This window comes from Phocoena phocoena, chromosome 5 (assembly GCF_963924675.1).
Source record: "Phocoena phocoena chromosome 5, mPhoPho1.1, whole genome shotgun sequence".
Lineage (NCBI taxonomy): Eukaryota > Metazoa > Chordata > Mammalia > Artiodactyla > Phocoenidae > Phocoena > Phocoena phocoena.
In genome coordinates this window covers 109,177,813-109,197,804 of record NC_089223.1, presented here as the reverse complement: position 1 = coordinate 109,197,804, position 19,992 = coordinate 109,177,813, and the positions used below count along the sequence as shown (strand labels likewise).

Sequence of the window (19,992 nt, the reverse complement as noted above, 5' to 3'; positions counted from 1 at the left end):
TGTTAAATTATAATATCTCAGATTTAGTAAGTATTATCACTTGTGAAATAGAAGTGGAGTCAGAAAATCAAGTCACATCTTTACCGTAAAATACTTAATAACTTTTGGCAAGACCATTTAATCTGTTTCCCCATTTGTAAAATGAAAGGGTTAGAGTAGATAATTTCTAAATTTCTATGACTTGTAAACAAAGTAATAAAAAGAACACACTGCAACACAAAAACAAAACAATAATTGAATTAAACTCTCTAAAAAGAAAACCAGTTTTATTATTATTTTTTTTTACTATCAATGAAGTAGAAAAATAGAAATAACAAACAATTACACAGTCTATAGACGTAGAAGACACGATCTTAAATATGACAGAGAAACTAATATAAAATACCTTTGTGCTTGATCTCTGATTAGGATCTTCTCTGGACTGCAGAAGTCCTGCCCCCAAGGAAGGTAACTGTGTCTGAAATACAGACACACGGCCACCTGTTGGAGACATTAATTTAAAGGCAGCCTGGAGCGCAGGACCCAGGGCACTGTGTGTTTCTCTTGTATTGGTGAACATATTTGGTAATGCATTCAATAAGTCTTTTATAAGCTGGGAAAACAAAGATTAAAAATTGAATTACTGAGAAGGCAAAGCAATATTATTCTTTAAAACATTCCAGAGTATAGTACGTGCCACTGCATTTTGGAGGACTGTAAAGTGAGTAGTCAACAGATATCTACCTACATTGTCTACTGCAATGTTAATATACACCAAGTAAACACATGTTCAGCATTTTAGTAATCAGTTGAAGTAAGAGAAATACTTTAAGAAAAAAATCAATCTCACCTCTTTACTTTCATACAGATTCACAAGTAAGCTATCCGGTGTAGGTAGAAAAACATCTATAGGGAAAACATATATTTTAACCAAATGATAAATAAGCCAAAAGAATTTTGAATTAAAAAATCTTAGTTTTTCTAAGGCCATACATGTTAACGGGTACCATAATATTGCTTTATTAAATATATATATACGCTGTATGTATTATATGTGTGTGTGTGCTCGAGCATGTGTAAGTACACACACATGGGTGTAAAAAACTTAGATCAAGTATTTTCCAGGAAAACAGTTATTTTAAAACAAATACCAAAGTAGGCTAAATTATCCATATAGCATTACGACAAGATGTACTGTAAAATAAAGTAGGCTTAATTCCAAAATTCTGTTTTATTAATAAACAGAGTTTTATTTTATTCACTGCTTACCATCTATATCAGATACAATCAACATCTGAGGCTGTGATAATCCTTCTTGTAAATTGTAGAAATGAATAGTGCTATCAAAGGTCATGAATCCTATTCTTGTTCGTGAATCTCCAGGAAGCCTAAAGAAAGAAATGTTAATTTTAAAAACTATTTTTCATTCCCAATTTTATCTTTTTGGCTTTGCATAGTCCATTGAATTCGCAGTCACTCATCTTTGTTGCACTGGCTCCTATTTCTAGGGCTATATTCTCATATACTTTTCCAGCAAGCTAACTCTTCAGTCTTAAAAACTGTTTCTTGGGGCTTCCCTGGTGGCGCAGTGGTTGAGAGTCCGCCTGCCGATGCAGGAGACACGGGTTCGTGCCCCGGTCCGGGAGGATCCCACATGCCGTGGAGTGGCTGGGCCCGTGAGCCATGGCGGCTGAGCCTGCGCATCCTGAGCCTGTCTTCCGCAACGGGAGAGGCCACAACAGTGAGAAGCCCGCGTACCGCAAAAAAAACAAAACTATTTCTTTGCAGAGGGTCTTCCATTGCCACACATGCTGAAGTTATGTCCGAATTAAGCACTTGAGACTTAAAAAAGGGCAAATGCTTCAATCAAGGATAAAAATATGAAAACTCCAAGTTACTAACAGAATCTAAAAGCAAATCATTTAATGTCTATGGATGTTTTTAATCTTGAATGTCTCAATGTTACCAGTTTATTCACAGGCCAAGATCAGTGATATGCAATTATGGTGGCTACAGCTAGCACTCAGTAGAGCAAGGACTCTCAAACTCAAATGGAAGATGGGGGAAAAGAACCTTTTGGAATAACCTAGTACTTCTGACAAAATATTCATACATAACCACCCCTACACCTCTACACATGTCAAGAATCACTGCAATAGGAAACTACTCTTACTAACAATCTTAAGTCATATTTCTTATGAATGTTGGAGTAGAAAGAGAAATGTATAAACAACTTTGTTTTCCAGAGATTTGGAAGGTTCATTTTTTAAGTTAGTTACGGGTCTCCTTCATGACTAATACTGGTAGACACACAGGTAGGAATTAAAGCCAAGTATAAGCACCCTATGCTATACTCTGTTTCCACTTCCACAATAAAGCTCCTTACTAATGTGCCTGTTCAGTTTCTGGTTTCTTGAAATATTCAGCACAAAATCAATTCCCTCCTTCCCTTTATTTGGCTCATTCTCTCATTAGCACATTTTAAACTATCTTATGAAAAACTCCTTGCTCAGGCATAAATTACAGCTAGATTTCTCTCATTTCTCTTGACACCCTGGCTAAGCTGAATTTTCTGAGTCCCAGTGCTCAGATCTGCTAAGTCAGAGGGATAGTTAGATGAGATCTAAATTCCTTACCAAGTATTAAAACTTTTATGGTTTTAAGAATCAGATATCAAGTCATAAATCATAATAATCTAAGTAGCAGGATCTTTATTCTAAAGTAGCCAGGACGTACTCTTTTAGTGACAAACGAATGAAATCAAACTTAATAAAAACCAACCCCATAAATAAATTGCTAATAAACACTTCATACACGCACACATACCACACACACACACACACACACACACACACACACACACACACACACAATGAGCAAAAAAAATTCTTACTTGTCTAGATTTTCTAACAGTGACTGGCACAAAATTGTCAAATATCCAGCTTCCACTGCATTATGAGACACATCTAAAACAAACAAGTAAACTGCTGGTTGAGGTGGACGAAGCTGAAAGGAATAGAAATAATGTAATTTATTTAGTAAGTATAATTTATTCTTTTTATATCACAACTACTACTGGATATTTACTGAGTGTATTCAGAAAAAAAAAAAAAAGAAGATATGCCAATCAAGAATCATATAGGTCATATGCTAAAAATTAAAGATTACTTCTTACTTCACCACTTCAATTAGACTGATTCCTAAGGAGCCAGAACAGAGTTGGGAATATAACAAGTTGTGAAGAAGAAGTTGAGAGTAAAAGTGACCATGAGTTAAAATGGAAAATATATTAATATGGAAATAGACAAGAAAACAGTAGTTGGGCAGATGTGAAATTGGACACAAAGGATCATAAAAAAATCACAGAAATAAAGAGGGAAATGGGTCAAGCACCAGGAACTTCATACACATTAGTTGTCCCTATTCACCTTTTCCCACTAGCAACATTTTACATTTATGCAGACAACAAAGGTTAGAAGTGAGGACACAGAAGAAATGCAAGTTATTATACAGATATTTTAAATGAGTAGAAATAATAAAGAAATGAGCAGAACTTAGGCGAAGAATTTGTTTTTGTAAGCAGAAAAGAAGAATGAGATCTGAAGAATCAGTATAATTAAAAAACAGGTAGAATTTTATGATGAAGTGGAAAGAGAAAAGTCAGATTCAAGTTAATATCCATTTATCTTGATATTTGTACTGGGTGAACCAGTGAGATGGTGATATCTTTAAGAGCCTGAAAATGGCAGTTTTTGGCAAAAACACGAGTTTTTCTGTTTAAGGAAAATTGTAAAAAGAATATTTATATTCATTCCACGCAAGTAATCAAATCAAAACGACAACAAACTGTAGATGCTAGTGCTCATCATGCAGCATTACCGATGTTTCTTAGTGATATAACTGCATTCTTCTAGGAGATCAAGTAATCTTTACAAAGAGCTTTCTGTTTATTAAGTATAAACTTTCAGCACTATTTCAAAAAATTCATACTATGGACAATTTGAAAATTTAGACAAGAATTCACTTAACAGCAAATTACAAATGACCAATACAATTGCATCCCACGACTAATTTTAACACTGAATAGTTACCATATAATCTGAAGAAGCAATGAACTCCACGGTTGAATTCTGAACTTCTGGCCGTTTATGAGGCTCTCCATAAGATCGGGTAAGGGGATTATACATAAATTCTTCAGGAACTAGATAAGATTAGGAATCCAGTACAAATTTAGTAACACATATACACGCCGAGAAATAAACTCCTCTATCATCAATATTTATGAGGTTTACAACAGTTCTGTGAAGATCTAATGATAAAAAGTAATGCCTTAAGCCCTCTTTAAAAAAATAAATCAGAAGGATAAAAAACTTATTTACTGAAATCTGATGAGAAAACCAGGATACAAGTAATCTTGCTTCTTAGGCTTGTGTCCTATTTCTTATATCACATGACATGGAAAAGAAATCAGACAGAAACACAGATTCGAAAGCAATTATACAAAGAGGACCTAAGAATAACTAAAGGGGACAACAGATACACATGCACACATGTGTTCACACATACTGGCAGAGATCCACACTGAGTTGAATGAACCAAATGTACAAACAGAAGACAACCTTAACTTGTCAGGGTCAAGCATAATTAGTCTGCATGATCTCATCTGCATGGCCTTCACTGCTGGCTTTACGATTTCTTTTTACTTTCCCCTCCCTGTCACTCTCCTCATTATCAATTATTCCCTTGGCCAGCCAAAACGAAGTGTCCCTAGCCTGTATTCTCTCCATTAAAAGTGGCATGGAAGTTTTTAAAGCAATGAGGAGAGAGAGACCAGATAACGGCAAAAATGTCAAAATGTTTAAAATATAAAACACACTTATTTTAAGAATCTGAAACTCACCATCATTAACTCTATAGCACAAATTGCATTTCCATCTACGTTGATCAATGAAGGATACAAAAGGGTTGATATATGTTCGACAAGATCGGCACCTCACAATGGTATTGGATGTTATCACTGGTAATTGCTAGGAAATAAAATAAAGCTGTTGTAGCAGAAAAAGCACTCCAGAGGAAAGTGGACCACACACTGCTCTGCTCCATATACAGAATAGAAACCACACTTGTGTTTTGAAACTGAAACATTTTAATAAAATCCAGTGGTGCACTGAGCAACACAAGCAGCTATCAAGTTTTCTCCCTCTTCTGTCGCAAACTATAAAATAACACTAAAATAAAGTCAAACCAAATGTAATGAAAGTTACTGGCAGACAAGAAAAGCCTGGTTGGCCAAGAAAATAGAATAACCTCAGCTATCAGCTGAACTCAAGGAACAAGAGTGAGAAAGAAACATGCACCATATAAAAATGCCTTTGTCTTTGTTGCTTGCCTGCACCTGGTAACAGACTCTCAAGACCCTGCTTGTTAGACAGCCACACAGTCCTGTTGGGGACTGTGGCCACGAGAAACCAAACACAATGTGCCTCAAACACTATACATCTCTTTATGCTTAGTTTGGGAAAGGAACTTTATATTCAATATAAGAAATTTAGAAAATATGTTACATATTATTCTACCTCCCTGAATTAACCCCTGATAACATTTTAGTATATTTCCTTCTGGCTTTTTTCCTCCCTATCCATACACAAACATTTATTTTTGTACTTAATTTTTTTCACAAAAATAATTTTTATTACGTAACTACATATCATTTGTGAAAAAAATCAGGAAATACGTTTAACTGAAAATAAAAAATTATCCAGAATTCTACATTCCAGAGGAAGTCATTGCTGCCAATTTAGTGTATATACTTCCAGAAGGTATCACATATGGAATATGTATTTAGACAAAAATTTTCGGGGACTTCCCCGGTGGCGCAGTGGTTAAGAATCTACCTGCTAATGCAGGGGACATGGGTTCGAGCCCTGGTCCAGAAAGATCCCACATGCTGCGGAGCAACTAAGCCCATGCTCCACAACTACTGAGCCTGCGCTCTAAAGCCCATGTGCCTAGAGACCATGCTCCGTAACAAGAGAAGCCACTGCAATGAGAAGAATGAGAAGCCCGCGTACTGCAACAAAAAGTAGCCCCCAGTCGCTGCAACTAGAGAAAGCCCGCGTGCAGCAACAAAGACGCAATGCAGCCACACACACACAAAAAATCACGTATGTATATGGGAAATTAACGATCTTGGTTTCGCGATAAAGGTTGCAATTTTATTACAGGTGATCAAATAGTATTTACTGAATGAATAAATTCAAGGTACTTATTGCATATTATAATTATTTTATTTTCTATTCACTTTGCTCCTTTCTATACATCCTAGTAGGAAAGAAAGCTCCATGAGGAAGCAATGACCTCTGTATCCTCAGCACCCAGCATGATAGGTAGTCAATAAATATTTTTTGGTTGAATGAGAGCAAAAGAAACTCAGTAGCGATGAACGTAGAAAACCACAGTCATAAACATGTGTGAGGGAGAAATGCAACTTAAAGTATAAATAGAATGTATCTGGATAAACGTTATTTCTGAAGTTTAGACATTTTAATTTAAATTCAACATATCTGCATGAAATACCAGAGGTATGTGTAAAAATCCAGCAAGCTAGGTAAAGTAAACTTTACTGTGGAAACTTTGAAAAGTAATGTTTTAATTCAATAGACTTGAAGCATTTAAACTTTATTATTACAGAGGTTATTTCATTAATACAGTTGGGAACAATCATATGGTTTTCCTCCCTAAATGCATATCATTGCTGGTGTTTCCTTTATGTTTAAAAAAGAACTCCTAAAGTTTATCTATCCTCTACGGCCTTTCCAACTTCTAAAACTACTAACCTTTCAAAATCCAGCTTAGATCTCATTACTTGTAGAAAAGTCTGCTACTGTACCCAGAGGAAATCCCTTCCAATACTATATGCACCACCTAAGTACTTCATAGAATTTGATTAGTTACATGTATTAGCTTTCCTGCACTGTAGTTATGTGTACTGTAATTATCTGGGATATCTTTGTCCCCTGTTAGATAAGAATTTCTTAGGGGCAACATCAGTGACTTAATTATCTTTGTATTTACCAGTGCTTAGTTTAGGGTCTGTCACAAAGCAGGTGACAGAAAATGTTTGCTGTATTGAAATTGACAGAAATGATTAATTCTAACTTCAAATGAAAGAAAATGAAAAAAATTCTAAGAAAATATACAATCTGAATACCTCGCACATAAGTACACAGGTCAGTACCCACTAATATTTTAAAATATGTTACTTTACCGTTAAGTCTCTGAAGGGATGTAACAACAATCCTAAAGGAAGCTTGGCTTTATTCAGTAAAGCCTGTGTCTGTGGAATATTTGTCAAAGTACACCGAAATGAACTGCAAAGATATAAACAACACAGACTACGTTAGCTATCAGAGATAAAGAACAATATTGACGTAGATAGTTGTAGATAACTAAACATTTAAGGGCATACATGAAAATCATTTGGGTATATTACATAACTATAATTAGGAGGGTCCTGATTACTTTAAATGGGCATATATGTAATTTATATGTCAAAAGGCTAAATTAAGGACTCAACATTTTCATGGTGAAAAAGTACAACACATTCAGGAACAAACAGTAACTCCATCATGACTATCAGGGCATGAACAGGAGGGAGCAGAAAACATGAGTGAAAAGGTACAGCTTTCATGATGCTGTTCTTGCTTTGCTGTCATTCTTCATCTGCTGAACTCCTAATCTTTCTATGAAACTCATCAAAGTTATAGCTTCCTGTGAAACCATCCTCACCCTTGATCGCAAGTCAGGAAGAAAGACTTCTTCCTCTGTGCTCTGAGATCTACTTATGCTTCTGTGTTATCAATTAGTCTGATCTGCTTTAGTTGGTTGTGTACTTTCTTTATCTTCTCCATTTGAGATTAGAGATCATTTTGTCCTTGTGTCACCCTAGCACTATTCCTCTCATAGAGTAAGTAACTTAAGGTCAGTAGACACAGAATCAATAAAGGAGCGACCAAAGAGATAAGAAGCATAGGAACTGGAAACCGTGACAGGAATTTTAAGGAGTGCTTGACAGTATGTAGAGATATCCAGTTATGGGTTGACTCCACGCTGGTGACGTTCCGTGAACACGCCAAGTTGGTTCTGGCTTCAGGACTTCTGCATTTGCTGTTCACGCAGCTTGGCACACTCTTTTTCCAGAGTCACATCCTGCTCTTTCATTTCATTCAGATCTCTATTCAAATGTTAATAACTCCTTGGGAAAACCCATCCCGACTCCTCAATTAAAAATAGTCACCCTCCACCCTTACTACTCCCTACTTCATAGTTATTCTCTGAAATTACATTTACATTATACACGCATTGGTCTGACTGTTCACAATGTGTCTTCCCTAATAGGATATTGGTTGTATGAGATTGAGAACTCTGTTTTGTTTACTGCTTCATTCCCAGCACCTAGAAACAGTGCCTGGCACTTTATTTAGAAGGCATTCAGTACATACTGAATGATTTATGTTAACATGTAGGCACAATTATTATTCCTGTTTTACAGTTGACAATACTGAGGTTTGAGAAGTTGAATAATTGGCAGCTTCACAGCTACTTATCAGTGGAACCATGGTATGAACCTACGTCTGTCAAACTCTAAAGCCTATACTCTAAAGCCTATTACTCTGCTTTGTTGTTTGGATAAGAGATATTTTCACAGGAAACACATAACTGAGTAGAAACACAGACACCGTTCCCTACCTATACGATCTCTTACACATATACATAGACTATATTTACCTACTTGGCGGATGCCTAACCATTCATAGTACAAGGCCATAATCCACATACTTATCGACCTGATGGCAAGTTACATTCAGAAGGACAGGCAGCTACTTTCAATCTAGAATCAATGATTATACATTTTTATAGAAATGATCTTGGCACTGCCTTCGGCACTGATGGGGGTGCTGGTGGTAGGGTGTGGTAGAAGAGGTGGAACCCTTGAAGCACCTCCATTTTCTGTTTCCTGTATTGGAAATCTATATAAGACTTTGGTTGAAAAAAAGAGGAACTTAGTTTTTTTAAAAGCTAGAAAACTACTGCCTTTAAAAAAAGAATATATATATATATATATATATATATATATATATATATATATATATATAGTCTCTAAAGAACACTAATCCTAATGCAAGGAAGAAATGTTGTCTGTGATGTTGTTGTGAATCAGAGTTGTTTGTGAATGTTGTCTGTGAATCATAGTTTACTTTTTGAGGAGAGATTCCACAAGCAGGAGGATGTCTGGGTGCAGAGGAATATCCTATTCTTAGGAGACAGAAGAAAGGAAAGCAGGTAATAACAGAGAACTTTTGGTTTTGGGGGCACTATGAGGTAAGTAACAGAGCTCATCCACCCAGACGATACACCAGGGGTTTGTGGCCACCAGATGGAGGCTGCCAGGTAAACTTCTCCATAAGGTGAGGAAATATTCAATAAAGAAAATCCAAATCTAAATTCAGGCTGGATAAATATGCCTGGGGGCAATGGTCTTCTCATTCTACACTGAATGGGAAAAGAAAATTCAGAGAAAAATTATTTATCTAAACCTGTTCTTGGGATTACACAAATGACGTTTGTATCCTTTTCAAGCAGAGACTGAAGTGCATAAAATTTTAAAGATTTCACCTTATTTAAAAGACATCAGAAGTTACTACTGGTGAAAAGTGAGGAAAAAGAAATTTAAGAAACAAAATGTAGTTAGATTTGGGTTCCTAAAACACTTCACTAAAATAGAAAAAAATTTTCCTAGCATTAGATGATAGGGAATGAGATTGGATGGCGACAGAGATGGGGACAGGATCCAATGACCTAAATTGAATTTTACATCTAGAATTTCTATACAAACTAATTTACAAGAGTTCACATTAACAAAACTTCCAATCAAGGAATTAATACCATAGTACTTTTACTATTTTTGAAAGTCATACAATGTTTTTGACAAGGTTTTACTTACTAAAGGTTATAAATTAAATACTTACTCTGGGCTACAGTTTAATTTTTTGAGGTCTAAATTCAAGTTAGGTACAGGAGCCCAAACAGGAGTCATGGGTAAAATATTTCTCTCCTGAGTAAGGTTTACAGGTCTCAAACTTTCTGGTTGTGAAGAACTCTGAAGACTCAAACCTCCCAGACTGGAGGACAGCTGGTTCATACCAGGATACTGCTGAAAAGGCAATTCAAAGCAAAACAAAAGAACAATGTTAACAAACATGAATAAAATTTATTATCTATATATAGGATGTTAACATACAGAAAAGCAAGAAGATAAAAAAAAATTTAAATCTGGCTTTGTAACAGTAAAATAACTTAATAGGACAGCTCAGTATAAAGCACTCCTGAAAAAACTCAAAGCAAAAATGTTGAATAAATTTAAACCTTATTTGCATGATTAAACTCCACAACAAAATTTAAATAATGCTTTTTTCAACATCAAGAATTTGGTTTCTCTGAATATCTTTCTTACTGGAAAAGCAGGGTAAATGCTTGTTTTTAAAGTTTTTTCAATTTTCAGAATGTGCTGATGCCATAGAAATGACAATGATGTTCAATGAGTTCTGCTTTGCTTATTTTTTGCTTTCCTTTACATTTTTAGTATTATTCTGAATTCATGCCTTTTATTAACTCAAAGTGACTTAACGAATTAGTTAGTATTCACTTTGATGGCCAAACTGCCCAATCTTTGGCCAGTGAGATCCCCTTAAAGCTGACCCCAGTGTCCTTTTGATATGAACCCATTGCCTTTGTTAGCTTCCTTGCTTTCTGGCATGACATTTTGTACCATTCCTCCTTCAGACTCCAAATTAATCATTTATCCAAAAAGGATTCTTGGTTCCTTTTAAGTAAGGATGGTACCTAGAGACCATAATCTGGATAATAAGGGTGTTTACTGCTAGTGTGCTGTTATTACTTCCAGACTTCTACAATACGTAGAGATAGAAAACATAATACATTTTTAAATAGAAGAAAAAGAATAATCAGTTCACATTGACATTTCCAATTCAAATTTAAGATGATGGTGTTTTAATTTAACTTTTTTGATTTTATGCCTGCATCTCTCTTCTCTTTTGCTGAAAATCTTGATTCCTAATGGTAACAGCCTTACTTATTTGTTTTATCCTACAATATATTAAAATAGTTCCAAAATGACAACACTAATATTATAAATGTAAAGTTATTAAAGATTTCTTTGTAGTTCTTTTTGTCCTTGGATTATTTCCCATTGAGAACATACAAAATACTGAGTTTTAAGATTAGTTAGAACAATACTTTTTTTTCTATATCAGAATGTATCCAACTTGATTAACTGGTTTGCTTGTTTTCGTTTGATTTTAATTTTTAAGGATTGCGTTTCATCTTTTTATCCACTTAATAATCTTTTTGAGTAAACAAAATTTACCTAATTCTAATGTCAAAACTTTACAATAATTCAGAGATATCTTGTTTCACTCTTGATCCCTCCCCCTAAATAACTATTTTTATTAGTTTTTGGTTTAATCTTCCATTGTCTGCATCTACAAATATAAACTAATATATACACTGCTCTAAATATGACCCCTTTTTTCACCTAAAAAAAAAAAGTCCTGGCAATAACTCTATGTCTGTATATAGAGATTTTCCACATTCTTTTTTGTAGTTATTGATCACTCCATTATGTGAATGTACTGCAGAATTCCAGCTAATCAGTGCAAAATGATAAAGTCAGGAAAATCACTATTTTACAACCCATATGGAAATAAATGATACAGGTAATGGTCATCTGGAATAGATGATAAACAGATATCAGTAGATGATAAAGCCACTGGATGAAAGCATAATGAGGAACCTCACAATAAAAAGATCAGGTTGTCACCATATGAACTCACTAATCAATCCTAACACCACTAAAAGTGAGACAACCAAGTATTATTATGATGTACACAGAACCAAAATATATTGTATTTTGACTTAGGGAAATAAATAAATGAAGTAATATACCTGACTATAATTGGGCCATTAGATCTAATTTCTAATACATAGAAAATGGAACAGAGGAATGAGTTAAATGACACCACAAGAAGCAATCAGCCAAATTCAGAATGTGGAACATTCTACAGGACAAGAGACCCAGGTTTTTCAAAGGTTCAAAGGCACAAAAAATGGGGGTGGAGCTTTGTTTTTAAATTAAAAAGAGAATTAAGAGGCAAATGCAATTAGTAAGTCTTGCTTAGCTCCTGATTTGAACAAACCAACTACAGAAGAGCAATACTGAAACAGTCGGGCAAATCTGAATATGGACTGAATTTTAAACAACATTTAGAAATTATTGTTAATTTTGTTGGATATGATAGTGGTATTGTGGTTTGCAAGAAATTATCTTTTCCATCTCCCTGCCTCCCCTTGCCCAGGATTAGCTTTAAAGCCCTCAGTAAGAAAAGGTAGGGGTGTGTGTGTATGTGTGTCTGTGTGTGTGTGTGTCTGTGTGTGTGTGTGTCTGTGTGTGTAGAGGATAGGTCAAATAAGTATAACAAACTGTTGACAGTAACTGAAGCTGATGATCCTAAGGAAAAACAACCAAAACTGTATAATACTAGAGATTCTTTCAGTTTTCAGTAGAGCTGTAAAGGAGGAGACAAAAATGATTACATGGATCAGTAACAGTGTATAAAAGAAAACCTCAAACAGACCCAAGTTTAAGATAAGAATTTAGAATATAAGAATTTAAATTTAAGAATTTAGGATACAAAATAAGGGTGGAATATTTAATCAATGAGGAAAGATAGATTATTTAATAAATGTCAGTGAAATTAGAGCTAACTATTGAATATATATGGGGGGGAGAAATGAGATTTATTGTTTACATTATGTACCAAAACAAAACCTTAAAAGATGCAAAAAAGTGAAATCACCAAAGTAAAAAAATATATAGAGAGGGAATTTTTCCCTAATCTTAAGATTGAAAAGACTTTTAAAAGATACAAAGGTAAATGGGCTTCCCTGGTGGCGCAGTGGTTGAGAGTCTGCCTGCCGATGCAGGGGACACGGGTTTGTGCCCCGGTCCGGGAAGATCCCACGTGCCGCGGAGCGGCTAGGCCCGTGAGCCATGGCCACTGAGCCTGCGCGTCTGCAGCCTGTGCTCCGCAACGGGAGAGGCCACAACAGTGAGAGGCCCGCGTATACCGCAAAAAAAAAAAAAAAAAAAAGATACAAAGTTAAAAACAAAAGAAATTATAATATGACTATAAAATTAAACATTTCTCCAATTAAGAAAAAAAACATTAAAATTAAAAACAAGTGTCAAGCTGGGGGAAAAAACTGCAATATATTATTAGACAAAAATGTTACAAACTAGAAGAACCTGAATAGAATAATGGTGAAAAAATATGAACAGGGATTTCAGTAAAGTAACACAAATAACTAATAATTATGAAAATAATATTTTTTCTTATAAAATATAATACTTGACATATTTAGTAATATGGAAAAGTAGGCAAAGACACTTTTGCTAGGAATATAAATTGGTACATTATTTCTCCATACCTGACCACCAAATACTGATCAACTAATGTCTACTATACATCTCCACTTGGATGTCTGTTAGGTATTCTAACTTAATATGGCCAATTCGATTCCTATTCCCAGAACTATTCCTCTGTCTTTACCATCTAAGTAAATACACTACCCTCTATCCAGATGCCCTGCCAAAAACCTAAGTGTTATCCTTGATGCTTCCTTTCTCTCACCCACCACATCCGATCCATCAATAAGTCAAAAGATATCCCTTATCCATCCACTTTTCACTACCTCTGCCAATACCACCTTAGAAGAAAGCACAATCATCTATTTCTGGGATGATGGCAAAGCTTCCATTTGTCCCCGTTTCCATTTTTATCTTTTCAAATACTCCCAGCCCTAATCCGTTCTTCACATAGTAGCCAAATGAGTCTCTAAATACATAAATCAGATTTTATTCCATTAAATAAAATCTCTTATGTTTTCCCTTTGCACTTGATGTAAAATCCAAGCTTCTGACTATGGTTCTTCCCTAGCTCTCTGATCTCATTCCTATTATTCTTCCCATTGCTGAGTTCCAGCCACACTGGGACTTTGGTCCTAGAACATGTTAAAGTTGCTCCTGCCTTAACGTTTCTGTATATATGTTTCCTTAGCCTGAAATCCTCTACCCCCAGATTTTTCCATGTCTGGCTTTTCCTGTCATTCAAATATTAAGTCAAACATAACTTCTATAATGAGGGCCTTCCTGACTGTTTACTCTTTATACCCAACCCCTGCAATTTCTTCCACTACTCTTGATTCATAGCACTTGTAACTATTTGAAATTAGCTTGTTTTTGTTTTTATTTTTTAAAGTCTTTATTGAATTTGTTACAATATTGCTTCTGTTTTATGTTTTGGTTTTTTGGCCACTAGGCATGGGGATCCTAGCTCCCTGACCAGGGATCGAACCCGCACCCACTGCACTAGAAGGCAAAGTCTTAACCACTGGACTGCCAGGGAAGTCCCTGAAACTAGTTTGTTAATTTATTGCTTTACTTACTTACTGTCCCATTGGCCCTGCCTTCCCACCAAGTTGCTTGAGAGAGGGAACTCTGTTTTGTTCACTTAGCTTCCTCTCGTAACCTCAGTGCCTAGAGTAGGGCTGCCACACAGTAGAAACTCAGTTAAGTTTTCACTGAATGAATAAGTAGAGAGAAATTCTAAAGACTGGTAAAATTAGGTGCTATGATTCACTAATTTCACCTGAAGAGATTTCATCTAAGGAAATAATGAGACAAAGGCACAAGATTTGTGCACAGGTGTATATTTTGATTTTGACACTCAAGTTATGCCCAATAGTGGCAGACTGGGTGATTATAAAATGTTATGCAGTTATCAGATGAAGGATATGTAATAATATAGAAAGGTTTCCTCTTATGCTGTTCAAGGATTTTAAAAAAATGCAAAACAATGCCCATATTTATCAGCTTATTTGTTTGTGTAAATAAATCATTTACATGACCAGCTTCTTTACTGGCTTTCTCCTGCAAATGCATACAGCAAGAAACCCAGAAGGATAGCCTCCAACTGTTACTTTTGTATCTTGATGGTGGGTGTATTGATTGATATTTATTTTCTTCTTTTTTGCTTATCTGCATTTTCCTACAGTTGATCATGCACATTTTTTTTTTTTTTTGGTTAAAAAAAAAGCCATACGGTATCTGTATCTGGTTTTTTACATATTCACTAAAATATTTTTCTATTTTTTATTTTCATTTTTAAACATCAACTTTTTACCTGTTTTTCTACCCTGAAAAACTAATTTTAAGTTTTTTTCTTCCTCAAAGGGGAGCCATTGGGGTTTCCCACTACTTAATAAAGGTCATCATAAATAAATGAACACAAAGAAAGCCCTTAGATTTCAGAACCCTCCCACTGGGGTTATACTAAATGCAACATTTAAAGGCATTTCAATTTTACTATAGAAAGCTGCTAAAAGTTAAATTAAAATATTCTAACTAGGATTCAAAAATAAATGGCTGCTTTTAAAATTAGCTTGTTAATGTTAAGATTAGATTAAAATCTATAACCTTTTTTTTAGTACACAGGTAAGAATTTAAAAGCACATCCTAGCTATGTGCTTAAATCATTATTGCTCAGTTACCCTGAAATAGTGGTGTTCCATCTGGACCAATAAAGTCATAAAGAAAATCTAACAAAATGGAAGGCAGGGAAATCTGTACTAACCAACCACATTTCTCCAGTGCCTCTCCCAGTTTCCTTCTTTCTTCTGTGCTTTAATTCTAAGATTAAATTCCAGAAACAAATGGTTTTCTTATTTCCCCTCTAATTTTCATCAGTTCACCACCAGATGAAATTTCTGTAAGGTGAGTCTACTATGAGCAGTTTTTTATTGTAAGTAGAATGCTTTTGCCATTTAAATCGTTTCCTTATATTTTATTTTTTTCCCAATAAATATAAATGTAAAATACTTATTGTCCTATTAAACTGATATGGTATTTAACAGGTAACTCCAAGAAGGGTCATATCAAAAGAGGTCATAGCAGTAATTATGAACAAATGTATTAATGAGCATGCATGTGTATGGAGGCTTTTACCAATTTCAGTTATATGTCACCGAGAGTTCTTCAAGTTAAGAACTGAGGCCAAAATCCCAAACCACACTTATACCATGTCATTTTTTGAAGAGAAAGCCAGCTTAGTAATACAGAATTTAAAATAACATTTACTTTAATCTCCCGATCATAAAATTAATACCTGTACATTGCAGAGCCCCTGAAAAATAGAAGTACAATGCAGAAAAGAAAAATCACAGTAATACCTTTTATCTTCTTCTATGTACGCATGCGCGTGCACGCGCGCACACACACACACACACACACACACACAAACTGGAATCAAATTCTATGTATGTTTGATCTAGACTTACCTGTATTCATACCTATGATCCATTTGAATCAACAGGGATTTGTCAGAATTGATAATAGTTTCACAATTTTTATATGATTTTCTTTTTATGACTAAATACATACCTGAGCATACTGCTGGAATCCAGAATACGCTGGGCTACCGGGCGGCACTCCGGAATTAAGTGGTGCTGCAGCATTCTGATATCCAGGCTGCAGAGCTGGATAACCATACCCAAATGGCTTGGCCATTTTTGAAGGCTGAGGAGCAGCTGGAGCTGGAGCAGGGGCAGGAGCGGGATCAGGAGCAGGGCTGCTTGCCGATGAGGAAAGCATGTCTAGCAAAGGGAAAAGCATGGTGTTGACAACTGAAAGTCGGGACTCCACAAATACTCTTGGCTGAGCCATAGCCTTTGGCATCTCCCTTTTTGTTAAAACTTTTTTATTATGAGAAATTTTGAACATACACAAAAGTAGAGAAAATAGAACAATAAACCCCATATATCCATTACTCAGCTTTAATATTCATCAGTATTTTGCTAATCATGTTTCACATGTTCCTACCCCATCTTTTTTTTTTAACACGTATTTACAAGAAAACCCCATTTTGTACCATTTCATTGACAATTACTTCAATTGGTATTTCTAACAGATAAGACCTTTATATTTATGCATATTAAATATATATACCACCACGTACCATATAATATAAATATATATTTATGTATATTAAAAATACAGTTATTTTTCCTTTTATTCTCTCAGCAGAAATGGCGCTAAGAAGCAGAAGACAAAGCAAAGCAATAAAAAGAGTGTCGGGCTTCCCTGGTGGCGCAGTGGATAAGAATCCGCCTGCCAATGCAGGGGACACTGGTTCGAGCCCTGGTCCAGGAAGATCCCACATGCTGCAGAGCAACTAAGCTCGTTCGCCACAACTACTGAGCCTGCGCTCTAGAGCCCACGAGCCACAGCTACTGAGCCTGCATGTCACAACTACTGAAGCCTGCATGCCTAGAGCCCGTGCTCCGCAACAAGAGAAGCCACCGCAATGCGAAGCCCGCACACCACAACAAAGAGTAGCCTCCGCTCGCTGCAACTAGAGAAAGCCCACGCACAGCAACAAAGACCCAATGCAGCCAAAAATAAATAAATAAAATAAATTAAAAAAAACAAAAAGAGTGTCAACTACTCTTTGCTCTAACTTGCCTTTTTATCTGACCCTGACATTTATTAAAAAAAAAAGTCCATGGAAGGAGTGGCATATTACCACAATCCCCTAGAAGTCTGCTTTATTGGCAGAGGCAAAAATGAAAGTATGAAAGACAGTCTAGAATAGTGTCCAGCTCCTAGAACAATGTCTGGTATGTAGTAGAGGCCAAATAAAATGTAATGAATGAATGTTCTTTCTTTATTTAAATTTAAAACAGAAACTAAAATTTGATTAAAACTGGGGCAAGAAAACTGTAGAAAATTTTATCACCATGTACAAGAATAACAACAACAAAAAGTCAAATCTAAAGTACATGTGTATTTTAATCTCTCATGTCACTGTATTTCACTGTATATTTTCATATAAAAATTATATTCTTCACCAGCAATCAGACTCTGCAAAAAGAAAATATGTTCTTAAAAGCATCTGACTTAAATTTATTTTTTCAAAGTTTATTGAGGAATCATCTTTCTACTGACTCTCTTCACTCTCATTTTGAAGAGACCTTCCTAGACATTCTGCTGTCTATTGTCTTGTGCTAATTAGGCAAGCACTGGCTTACTGGCTTTCTGGTAACTTCCCAGACTTCTTAAAAGGACTAGAGCGTCAATGCAGTGTCATATACTTAGATTTCCTGCTTGTCTCTCCTCACTGTGATGGGACTGTAAGTAGAAAGGTCTCTTAACATGACAACAGTCATCAGCTTAAGAAGTGAAGAACTGGAGTCCTAAACATGGGGGTCTAAAACTTTTCCCACCCTTTTTAGGAAAAGGACAGTATTTCATACATTTCTGTAGTCCCTAAGATCAACCTAGTACCTGACACATAGACTTAATTCAGTTAATCTTACTGTGATAGATGTTCATAGCTTTCCTTAATTTTGGTGCAGTATAAAATAGCTAGAAAATTTACCTAAGGTTATTCACTTACTGCCAAAGCACAGTTCATAACAAGATTAAGATTTGTTGATTAAATGAATACAGATAAACACAGCAAGGTCTAACTCCAAGGCCATCATCTTTTAACTATACCACATTAGATGTTTTATTTCAGGTTAATTTGAAGCTCATGAAATATGATAGTTGAATAAATAGTATTCATCTTTTAGTGAATGAAGTAACTCTTCTAGAATATTTTGACAATGGTAACTGCTTTTGGAATGGTCCACAACTTTTTACACACACACACACTCTCTCTCTCTCTCTCTCTCTCTCTCTCTCTCTCACACACACACACACACACACACACACACACACACACACACACAGAGATCCCTAGGGAAAGAACCCTTAACCACAAAAGACTGAGTAGCTTATTTAAGTATTCTTGAAATGTTAAAAGGGAACTCTGTACTAAGCTGAGAAGATTAAAGTTTTCTACTGACTCATAGAACAGTGATAGCAAGATGGTGTGTGAAGTCCAGCACACTCCAACTTCAATTAAGCTTCATCCTGGATAATTAACAACATGATAAGAAATAAAGCGAAGAGCAAAATTACTTGTTCTGTTAATCCTAAAGTTTGGAATCATTAGAAAGAAAAGACAAAGAAGGAGGTCAGGTGTGGTTGTCAGGCTGTTGGTGACAGGAGACAGGCAAATAAGGAAGATCACAGCACAAGATGCTATAATGAAATAACTAATCATTATAGAAGTTCAGTTCGTAATTTTTTAAAACACTATCCACCACTCCTGTTCCTACATATGACCAAAGTTACTTCCAGATATGGTTAAAAGTAATGCCTCCAAAACCTACCCCCAAGTTGGTTAATCTATTTACCTGGTGGAGGCAGCCAGGAGCCATAGGGGGAGTAAAGAGTCAAAGACTATTTATATTCAGAGGCTAGCTGGAAGAAATTCAAGGACCTAAGCATGAGAACAGAAATATAAAATTTATTTAAGGAATTATTAGCATAAAAAAGAAGGGAAAAGAAGAGAAAAATTATTCAGTATTAAGTCTTTTAGAAAGAGGAAAAAGATAAAGAGCATGGTAGCAAAAATCAAATAATAAATTTCCTTGGCCTCCCAAAAACAGCATCCACAGTTGTTATGTGACAATTACACCATTAAATTAAGGCTGAGAAAACCAGGAAAATGTCCCTTTTTTTCTGTTAAAAATATAGTCTGCTAATTATGTATAGTACATGTTCATGTTTGAAGTAATTGATGGTCAGTAACTTTTCAAATAAACATCAAATATGAACAAAACAAATTACCTGGATAGCTGCCTCCTTCTAGGGCATCATAACTGTTGGGCATTGGAGAAGCACTGCTTGTGGTAGAAGAGCTGTCAACACCTAAAAGGAAAACCAAAATATCTACTAAGTTTAAAATGACAACGTATCTTAAAGCAACC

The 19,992-nt window shown here is 35.4% G+C and overlaps 1 protein-coding gene across 3 annotated transcripts in view; it reads right to left on the bottom strand.

Moving 5' to 3' along the window:
* Positions 1-19,992, bottom strand: part of SEC24B (SEC24 homolog B, COPII coat complex component) — a 93,826-nt gene that overhangs the window by 17,652 nt on the left and 56,182 nt on the right. For 2 of the 3 annotated variants that reach the window (XM_065877346.1, XM_065877347.1), the window contains 10 exons: positions 19,853-19,933; positions 16,556-16,767; positions 10,008-10,192; positions 7,247-7,349; positions 4,880-5,006; positions 4,071-4,180; positions 2,873-2,985; positions 1,249-1,367; positions 830-885; positions 386-592 (listed from right to left, as the gene is read on the bottom strand). In XM_065877346.1, coding sequence (XP_065733418.1) covers positions 386-592; positions 830-885; positions 1,249-1,367; positions 2,873-2,985; positions 4,071-4,180; positions 4,880-5,006; positions 7,247-7,349; positions 10,008-10,192; positions 16,556-16,767; positions 19,853-19,933 — 1,313 coding nt within the window. The remainder of the gene's footprint in view (positions 1-385; positions 593-829; positions 886-1,248; positions 1,368-2,872; positions 2,986-4,070; positions 4,181-4,879; positions 5,007-7,246; positions 7,350-10,007; positions 10,193-16,555; positions 16,768-19,852; positions 19,934-19,992) is intronic. The other variant, XM_065877348.1, reaches the window with a different exon arrangement.